Below are 11,245 nucleotides of genomic sequence, written 5' to 3'. Positions count from 1 at the left end.
GCGATGCATAAGGATGTAGTGTAACGACGAATTATTATAATAACAATAATCAGCCATCTGGCTGATATCTCTAAATAAGCTCTAACTTTAATAATGTTCGACCAAGGAAAAAAAGGCTTCTGGGGGTGTTTGGATCGAGGTCATGGTGCAAAGGACCCTAGGTTGATTTTACTACGAACCATCCCTTTAAGGTGGTCTACACTGGACACGTCAAAGTAAACATTACAAACTGGAATATTTGTCTTTCTGAATGGGTGCATGATAATGCTGTATTGAAACATCCATTGTAGTGCATTGTTCGCTTTGACATGTTCATGATCTGTTTAATCTTTGAAGGTTTAAATGCAGTGAAATTTGGCTTGCATTCCTATAACCGAAGCTGAATGTCTTTTCCCATGTTACACATCGGCCATTGTTCCACACCGGCTAAACACCCTCTGGCTCCGCCTGTTACAATTAAACACACCCCAAACTCTCGCTATTGGTTGAGCTGGAAAGAGAATAGGCTTGTTTAACTTGAACCGGCGCTGCACAAACCGATCGGTTTATGACATCAAAGAACTGCGAGAGCAATTCAAAAGCATAAGGAGCCGTCTGCTCTCTATTCGCTCTCGCGGTACTTTGATGTCATTCAACGATCGGCCTGTGCAGCGCCGGTTCAAGGCGAACAGTATGGAGTTAATATTGTGCCATAAATAAACAAACAAATCCAGCATTTTGCAAACAAACTCGATCTGCTTTGCAAAGGAAAACTCGACTCGCAAACAAACAGAAAGCAATGTGCAAGTACAAAGGTCAATTTGAGCGAAAATGCAGTGGAGTAACACATATGGATTGTGTTTTGTAAATATAAATAGATGAGCCTAGATAATATTTCACAAATTAATACAAACCATCCTACAAATTGCATGCAACCTTTGAACAAAGACCAAATCTATTGCATACAAATGCATATCTGTCTGTTATGTGTGTTTGACACTTGGCTTTTTATGAGATCTCTCGGCTCGATTTACTCACAAATGCAGTTGAGCAACTTCCTCTTCTAAAACAGTAGATCTTCTGCAAAGCAGATCGAGTTTGTTTGCTAGTCGAGTTCTCTTTTGCAAAGCAGATCGAGTTTGTTTGCTAGTCGAGTTCTCTTTTGCAAAGCAGATCGAGTTTGTTTTTGTCAAGATTCCTGTTTTGTGTTCCCCTTGTCTTGTGTGTACTGTACACAGTACACACTATTTCCAGTCTTGTGCCATGTTTTTGTAGTCCTTTGTAGTTTTTCCTGTTGATTAGTTCATGATTGTTCCCAGGTGTATCTTGTTTCCTCATTATATTATTATTAATATTTATAATTAATTAATAATTATTATTATTACTTAGTTAAGCTTGTTTGTCCCTGTGTATTTATAGCCTTTGTGTTTCACATGTTACTTTGTCAGTTGTTGTACGTGTAATGGTTGCCTCTGTCTCTGTGATTCCCCTGGTTTTGTTCCTTTGTTCTTCGAGTTCTGTGTTCTCTGTTTTGTTACTTTATTAAATCACCCTGCATTTAGATCCTCCTCTTCGCCTGCATTTCTCAGCTACGTTACAGATTGCAAAATGCTGGATTTGTTTGTTTAATTATTGCACAATATTAAATCCATAGAACAAGCCTTAAAGATCTGAGGTGACTCTCTGAATGTTTTGATGGTGCCTGGGAGGATCTTTGTTAACACTTTTGGGGGAGATTAACCCGACTTGGAGAGATAAGTTCATCAAACTTTTTGTACCACTTTGAATTTAATCAAGTTGAAGATAACAGAGTTGAAACTCTCAGAAAACTAATGAAAATTGCAATTATTGTATAAGTTACATTCATGGATTCAAAGTTGTTGTTATGACATAAACACAATGATACATTTTATTTTACAGTGTTGCAATCAAAATTAAAAAGTCAATTATAAAATCTTCTTCAAGTAACTAAAACAATGTGTCAACAACAAGGAAGAAATTGGCAGAAAGATAAAACAAGTGTCAGTAAAAAACTGGTGCAGCAAAACTGAACACTATACCACTCATAATCATCAAAGCAAAACCAAAAGTGATCATACACTGATTAGACAAAAACAATGCTTCCAAAAAAGCAGGAACACATATGGGCTCAACACAGAGATGACAGAAAGACGGTTGAACACTTACCTTTTATATGATCGTTGACTTGGCAACTTAACAACCATTTTCCAGGTGTTCTCGGGATCATTGTTGCGGTGACAAAAGTCGCAGGAAACAGACTAAGAACATCTGTGCGGTGCATGCGATCCATGAGGGTGTGTCCGTGGAAATAAGCGGAATGAATGTCCACTTCATTGCCAATGCCAAAGAGATGCCAAGATACAGGACGCCCAACACACACTTTCAGTGAAGGCAAATTGCCATAAACATATCCATTGATCGCTAATGGGAAAATACAAGAAAAAGTTGAACAAGTGACACTGAAGGAAAAAAGTTTTATAATTAGATACAACCCCCCCCCCCCGTCAATTCTGCATATTATTCACTAAAATAATAACATTTGATCCTTAGAAATTAAAATCACTAACAACTGCAATGGAATTTTAGAGTGCAGCCAACTATGGATATCAAAAGGAAAACTAAACTTTGCTGAATGCTTTTGTTCCAGATGGAGCAGATACAAGAAGGTACTTTCCATGAAAATGTCAATCATGTGTCATCAGCTAAAAATTACATCATGGAATTTAATATGCTTACTTCAATATAATCTAATACTCTCGGTAACAGACAAATGTAGCTGTAACAATTTAATACTAAAGATTTAAATTTAAAGATTTAAGAATGAATCACTTATTTTCAACTGATTAACGGCTACAATGCAAAGTAAACCTCTTTGAGATAAAATTGTCTACCAAACGCAAAAATCTAATTGTTTAAGCTGATTTTAATTTTTTATTTAAATTTGTCTATGGTAAAAAGAACATTCCTCAATAGAACACAAGGAGAAAAACCCAAATTGTTATGTATTGATAAAGTTAAAGTTCAACCTTGAGAAATACTGAGACTTACAATGCATAAGGTTGGATTCTCTGAAATCCTCATCTGCGCTTTCCATAAGTTCTTTTGTTTCATCTGGTTCAGAGCAAAATGTTTCAATATTCTCCTCCAAGTACCAGCTTAAGTTCTCATCCACCACACTGAACATCAAAATGTAATCTTCATCCACATCAGAGCGCTTATTGCTAGAGTTCAGAGTGCCTGAGATAAAAAGAGAAGACAAAATATAAGGAAAAGAATGAAATGAGATATAAAGAGTAAATATAATGAGAATTGAATTTGGAGGGAAAAGTGTTGATGTGAGGAAGTAGTTGGTACTGTGAGATACTGTACAATCTTCTGTGGGTATTTCATGCATGAACAGTTTATCAGGGGTTGTGTGAACCTTACCTTTCTTGCAGGTGAGCAGAGCTCCAATAAGTCCTGATGCAATGTCTTTAGGTGCATCTCCATGTGAGTGGTAAATCCATGTGAGACAGCTGGCATCTGCTTCAGTGGGGCCGTACTCTGGTTTGACCTCCCAGGTGTACGTCCAGCTCTGACCTGGAGCCACCGCATCATCACCCTTATCATGACCAGAGGTGCCATCGGGATACAACGCTCCTAAAATACAGAGTAGTGAATTCAAGGAAAGCAAATGAGATTATCCAATCTGATTTACTCAATTAGTCCTATTGTGATTTGACAATAGGGGACATTTAATGGAAAACAAGATTTTCCTTGCTCTTTTAATGTAAAAAAATGAAGAGCAACTTTTCTCCGTAGTCCACCCAGACTTTAAATGGAAGCTAAGATTATGCTAAATAGATCATGCAGCAATATTCATGGCACTGATATAAGACTACAAAAGTTTACATAATAATGCCTATTCAGCATTAAGTAACTTCCTTCACAGTCATGGAGAAATAACAAGACACTGTATAGTTGCACTTAAAGGATGGTTCGGAGTAAAATCAACCTAGGGTCCTTTGCACCATGACCTCGAGCCAAACACCCCCAGAAGCCTTTTTCCCTTGGTTGAACATTATTAAAGTTAGAGCTTATTTAGAGATAGCAGCCGGATGTCTTAGTGCAGACGCTAATGGATCCAAGGATGTATCCTGTAAATTACCCCGCTAATAATGCCCAGAATGGTACCAAACTTCTACAGTAGTACAAATAGGTTCTGTACTCATAGAACGAGGCAGTGGAAAGTTTGTAAGTACATCAGGAGTTTATTTAAATAACACTCTCCTAACGGCTCATGCTACCGCTAACCCGAACGTCCCGAAAAAAGGCTTCTGGGGGGTGTTTGGCTCGATGTCATGGTGCAAAGGACCCTAGGTTGATTTTACTCAAAACCATCCTTTTAAGCTTATAAAAATTTTAAAACTCAAAAAATTAAGTTGAAAGTTACAAATTCCTATATGTATGCTAATTGGATAGAAACAAAAATGTTTTACCATGGTTATCCAATCACATAAAAGAGTTTGTTTGCATACCGGCATCTTTAAAAAGCATTTGTATAATGTACTCTTACAAAAGACATTCCATTACATACTTTACCAGCATTAAACCCAACATTAAAAAAGATGATGTATAGGCTAAAGACGAAATATATGTCACTCATGTGGTGAAAGTAAAAGCCTTTAATTAACTGGGTAAATCATTAAAAACAATTAAAAAGTGCAGATCTACATGTTGTTGTTGTTCTATTTGATATCTTAGCACATATTTTAACAGTTTATTATTTCAACTAGGCCTATTAAAGTGGTTGCTTCAGGTATAGCTTTTTTTTTAAAGATTCAAGTTGTCTCAAGTCATTTGTGAGTTGCCCTTTGAACTGCTGAGTAAAAACTTTTTTGACACTATGCTGCATATCTTTTTTTTTTTTTTTTTATTGCTCTGTTATTGATTTATGGGATTTATGTGTTTCAACAGACTCTAAATCTCTGTCCTGACTCATAGATAAACAAAGACACAGCAAGAAAAGCAGAAGGAAATGGGTGAAGAAAGAATAAATACGGAAACTGATAGAGAGATAATTGTCCAACCTTCTGAATCCTTCTTATAGAACACTCCGTGTGGGTGAAGAGAATAAGGTCTGCTTGCGAAGTTCTTCAAATGCACCTCCACGACATCATCGACCTCAGCCCGTAAAATAGGTCCAAGGTAGCCAAGCCACGCAGGTTTAGGCATTTCTTGGGAATAAGAGTCATCGGTGTACTGTCTGTACACAGCCTTTTTGTAAACTCTTCCTATTCGGTAAGGGCTATTTGACAGAAAAACTGATGCGTCTCTGTTACAGAGAGAAAATCGAAAGTAAGTCGCTTAGTATAAATGATAATTAGCCTATATTCAATTGGTCTTGCTGTTATTAGGCCTTTATGTGTACAGTTTAGGATCCATTTTAATAATAGCCTAATACATGCTATCAGAATCATCATACATCATGCACTTACAAGCGTATTTATCCACATACAAAAAAATAATAGCCTACGTTGATTTGTTTGAATCCTACAGTATTAAAATGTAAAAAAGTAATGTAAAATGTGACCAATTACTGTCCTGTTTTACTATTACTGGTAAATAGATATGTCAACACACAAACTTACTCGTTTAGATTACTGTTGACAAGGTTTCCGCTTGGTGCGTAATCCCAGTCTTCCTCTCGTATGGCTATGTAATATGTCCTCTTTATACATTCGGCTCGCTGTAGCGCGATCACGACCGTCACTAAAGCGCACAGCACAGACTTCATCGCTTATGGCTGAAACACACTCACACACTCACACATGTATAAATATCCGAGGCAGATCAGAAAGAGACGCACGTAAATGCCAGCGCGCAGAGGTTTTTTCCCGACACTGAAACTATGTGATAGAGATCCACATACAAAGCTCGCTGCCAGAGTGAAATAATAACGAAACCGAAAGTTGGGCGTCAACTGCAGCCAAAACACATGATTCTTCAGCCGTTAAAAAACCGGTTTCTCAGTAGATGTGAAACTCCGCTGGCTTTCCTTTTAACAGAGCGCCTCTTTAAACCAGCCAAGAGCGCTGACGTAGCGGACGTGCTGTAAAAACAAACAAGCATTTGCTTCATTGGGCGCCGCGCTTTGAATCTACCGGACCGTGGTTTGCGCTGTTTGTTTTACGCCACAGTTGAGTAAAAATATGATTCTGTATCACAATGATGAGAAACTTTCTCATAGTTATGACTTAGGCCTACTGTCTCATTATATTGAGCAATATTCTCATATAACGTTTAGTAGGCTAGTAGGGGAGAGTGGGGTCAGATCAGCCAGTGGGTAAATTGACCCACTCCCTTTATCTTTGTAACCATACACTTGAATTGCCATGTGACCATTTTGAAACCATGTTATCATTTCTGCCAGACTGTGACAAGGAGAAACAGGAGTGGAACGCACCCATTTACTTTAAAAAGTAAATTTGGCTTGTCAAAGTAAAATTTTAGCATAACAGATACATGGCTTTTTTTTTTTTACAGTAAAACTGTTGCCAGTAATTTGCTGTTAATTGTACAGTTCTTTATTGTAATCTACAGTATGTTACTGTAAAAATGCACTAAATTAAAACTCGAGTTAACTAATCTCACTTGCAGAAACTGACTGCCTTAAATTGATCAATTGTCATTTAATTGTATTAACTAAAATCTATAATGCATTAATACTGTGAGCAAAGTATTACTGTGAACATATTTCATTTGAGACCACTAAAAAACTATTGTACATAAAAAGATTTCCACTGGACAAGCAACTACACAGTCACCGCCTGTTAAATAAAGCAACATGCAGCGTATCATCAATGTTTGTAGATCTTCTCCTGGACTGAAGCACAGGCTCTACTCTTCTGCACAATGGTGACCCAAAAAAAATATTTTACAGTAAACCACTGGCAACAAAAATGATGTGGACGTTGAAGATCTCAAAAATGAAGTTTATTACAGCATAGCAGTGGCAAGGTACACAAAACACCTTGGGTTCACTGGCATCAGAATGAACCCAGAACATCCAAATCTCAAACCTTTTATCCTCTTCTTAATGTAAATGAAGTTGCTCTTGTTGCAACAGCTGTGGTCTGTATGTTAATGAAGTTGAGACACCCCATTGTCTGAGAAGGTTCTCTGTGTCCCACACCCATTCCCATTCTACAATTGACTGCCATTTGTTCAGGATGTGATCAACTCAAATGGTGAAGAAACAATAGAACTTGACTGCCTTTCATCTCTATGATAATTAAGCCATTTTGGGGATGAGCTCATTCTTAAATATAGTTTGGAGTGGAATCTGGGTCGAGGCAGACTACAATTACTTACAGTTGTTATTGAGATGTTTAATTGAAAATGTCTGGTTTGAAGCTACAGTACAATTACAGAGATCAGTGTTTGCTTTAGTTGGGTTCTGGACTCTTGACTTTTTAACATTAGTTTCTCTCTGTCACTGCTTGAACTGTGTTTTTGCAGATCACACTTGTGCACACACACATGGTTTATGAATGATTGCAGTTACATTGATTATGATGCCAAAATCACCGTATAGCCTGTTTAATCACTAACCTCATTCAGAGTTTAATCCTATATCAAAAGTGTTACATTAGCACCACTGTTAAACTACAGCAATGAGTTACAATGATGATTTTTTAACACATCAAAAAAATAGCACGTGAATCTTAATGGTTGGAATATATATATATATATATATATATATATATATATTTTTTTTTTTTTCATACTGCAGTGCATGCTGGGAGTTTTCTACTATCCTGGAACCCAGCATGCTGCATGTTCCCAGCATGATGTCTGTGTGTGTCTGAGTTAAGCAGGAGTTCAAAATGTTTTAATGCACTAAATGATTTCAATATCCTTCAGAATAACTGGATAACTGGTTGCAGAAATATTGCTGTATTTCATGTTGTAGATTAACCAATGTACGCTAAATATTAAATACCCATAAATTCAAAGCTTATATACTGGCTGTGCTCAGAGAATCAGACATGTCCAGGATGACTATGGCATCATGTCAACAGCCTAAAACACCTGATCATCTTCCTCTTGGCTTTTTCTTGCCATAACAAATGTGTTTTATAAACACACAGCTAAAGCAGCCAGAGAGAAACTGGTGTTATAGTCAAGGGTCAAGAGGGTATAGGGTGTGATTGGGAACACAGCCTCTGAGTGTTGATTTACAGTATATTCCTGTAGGCTATTTTTGTTTTCCACGGTATATTACTGTTTTAATGGAAAATGGTATGACATTGTCCGAATTTGCAGCAAGGGTTAACAGTGTATTTATATATTCAAAATGTTATATTTAGAACATTAATCTCATAGCATTATTTTAGCAATTGTAATTGCAGTGTAAATTTATTATGATGAATAGTAAGATGGACTTTGTTGATACTGAGTTAATTCAACTGGTATAACAGCCCTATAGCATATAGTGTTGAATAGTTTAATTAATTAAATGATGATCAAACTTTACTTAAAAAAAAAGTATTAGAGGAGTGCCCCTGTTTTTCACTTGAGCACCTGCCCATCAAAATGTCTGTGCACAACCCTGTTCCTAACCCTATCCCTAAACCTAACTTATCCCTAAAATCAGAGGGAAATGATAGGTGAATATAACACTGAAGCACCTAACTCTGGTTGTGAAATTTACTTGACATAAACTTGTCCCTCAAATCTGATTTGATTGGACTGTTGTTCCAGGATCAATAAAGATGTTGATCCAGGAATATGTTGCACTTGGTGAAATCACATTCACAGCAGTCTGGATTGCTTTGTGCATGCATAGATAAAAGAACAATTTTCATTACTCTTATTTTACTCATTATTATGAGAAACTAAGTCATAATTATGATAACGCTATCATTATTGTGACAAAGGGAGAGAGTGGGGTAAGATGAGCCGTTTTTACTTATGTGATTCTCAAGATAAGAGAAAATTAGTCAGAAGTACAATGAAAGTATCTAAAGTAATTTCAGGATGTTTCATATCATTTAAAATGATCAGAATGCATCCATGACAAAGGGTTCTAAAAATATGTCTTCTAATAAAAAAGTGTTCCTGTGGCTCAGTTTGCCCCAGGTAAGGGGTAAGTTGATATTTTTACACTAAAGTTGTAACCTTCCCAAAACAGACTAAACAGAGAGTTTGTTGAGTAAAATTAAATAAAAACGGAATTTGAATGAATGAATAAATGCCACTGAAACAAATAAACATTTAGGTCAAAAGGTTCTTGGCATTGTAGTTTTTCTGCAATGTCAAACATGTTAGGCCATTAGGGACTACAGCTGGAATATAAATATATGATTACGCATCTTCTGGTTCTTATCTGAGAAGGATACCATAACTGCCATTTTGAACAAAACTAGCTAGCTTACCAATTCAGGCTAAAGGATTTGCATATAAATTGCTAAATCATCAATATGGATCATAAATATTTTTAGACCTGAACAATATGCTTTGATGTAACTAAAACCAGTTGATGGGGATAAGTCATAATAAGTGAATCATTAGTGAATCATCATTCATTCAACCAATTAGTTCAACCGCTGATTCATTCATGAAAAAAGCAAGTGTCCACTGATTTTATGGAGGGGTCATAGTATGAAGGTTAAATTATGCCATAAGAATCACATCACAGGGTAAGATTTGTGGAAGTGAACATAAGGTTGTAAGCCTAAATTAAAACTGCAACTTGTTTAAGCTAACACAAAATAAATATGATCTGTATCTTCTGACTTCCATTTTTCCACGCTTACACTGTTGCCAATTTTTTTCCTTGCCTTTTCCAAGCCTTTGAACAGCAATTTGCAAGTGAAAACAGAACTAAATGTAAATGTATAAAAAACAAATTGTTGCAAATGTCTAAATGGTTTGTTGTGTACGTATAGGCAAAAAGTTCCTGAAATAACCCAATATGTACTGTTCTGTGTCTTTTACAGTTTTGGCACGATTCTCTCACTCAATGAGTTTTGCAAGCGTAAGGAGTAAGGCGGTATCACCTTCTTCTTGTAGCCAATCAAATGAGGCTCTCGATGACTCTCAATTTACTTTTTTCTTGATTAGTTAAATAAACATGCCAGATGCCAAGACATTTATCTTTATTTGGTTCAGCATCGTTCTCACTGTCGGAATGGTACTTCTAATGTACACATACATTTAATAATAATAATAATAATAATAATAATTAAAACATGATCCATTATAAGCTGTGTACCATTAGGCTACAGTCCCATGTGTTCATACTGAATTTCAAACTGGTGCTACTTAAAAGTAGGCCTAGTATGGTATAGTAGCTGCACTAATACATGCATAATTTCACCTGTCTACTGATCAGGGGTGATTCATGATATTTTTTTAACTAAAATTTAGTTCAATAATAATTGATTTTTATTTATTTTTTATTAAACAAGCTGTAATTTAAGGGAATTTCACAAAATATAACTAAAATATTTACTAAATATTTATCTGTAACGTATTCACCATTTATCATCTGTAATACCTTTGTGTAACCACTAGACATCATCAGCCGTCACAGTCGGCCAGAGTGACTGCGGTTACGCCCACTGTGTGGCAAAAGTGGCAGCATCTAAAATAGGAAAGAGCTTTGCGATTGACTGTAAAGATAGATTTGACAAGAAATCTGAGGTATATTTTTACAGACAGCTGAAAGCTACAGAACAGAGAAGCAAATGGATCGCTGCAATTCACAGGAACAACTGGACTCCAGGCAGCAAAAGGTGGATTTGCAGTTATCATTGTGTGTCAATATGTTGAATTTAGGGGTATAGTCATACCCTATATGTTATTTTTATATATTGTATTGACAACTCATCAGTTAAATATTTATGATCTTATATTCTGCATAATTGGATGTTTTTATGTAAACACTGACAAAAAATATACACGTTTTTTGGCTGGACGATATGAAGATACATATAACATTGATATAAGTGATCACCTGGATTAGACCTACATATATTGTTTTTATGTAAAGCATTCACAGGCAAATTTGCTTTATATATTTACCAAGCGTCAAAATCAGGCACATATAAATGTCAGGAAACAAAATTCCTGGCTGCATGTCAATATCCATAGATTGCTGGAACTTTTGTCAATTGTGAGGAGCATTTTATCGAGTCCAAACTTTAGCTTAAACTGATAATCGTTTGTTTTACTTGCATTTTCGCAGATGACTCTATTA

The 11,245-nt window shown here is 36.1% G+C and overlaps 1 protein-coding gene across 1 annotated transcript in view; it reads right to left on the bottom strand.

The window, feature by feature from the left end:
• The window catches only part of hephl1a (hephaestin-like 1a), a 30,412-nt gene extending 24,339 nt beyond the window's left edge, over positions 1-6,073 (bottom strand). The window contains 6 exon segments of the mRNA XM_081369753.1: positions 2,081-2,137; positions 2,139-2,421; positions 3,049-3,237; positions 3,427-3,639; positions 5,070-5,314; positions 5,631-6,073. Of these exon segments, the coding sequence (XP_081225879.1) occupies positions 2,081-2,137; positions 2,139-2,421; positions 3,049-3,237; positions 3,427-3,639; positions 5,070-5,314; positions 5,631-5,776 (1,133 nt within the window). The 5' untranslated portion in view covers positions 5,777-6,073.
• Positions 6,074-11,245: the final 5,172 nt, after the last annotated feature.

This window comes from Scardinius erythrophthalmus, assembly GCF_964197995.2.
Source record: "Scardinius erythrophthalmus genome assembly, chromosome: 7".
Taxonomy (NCBI): Eukaryota; Metazoa; Chordata; class Actinopteri; order Cypriniformes; family Leuciscidae; genus Scardinius; species Scardinius erythrophthalmus.
Note: the sequence above shows the minus strand (reverse complement) of the source record. Positions and strands in the feature narration are given on the sequence as shown.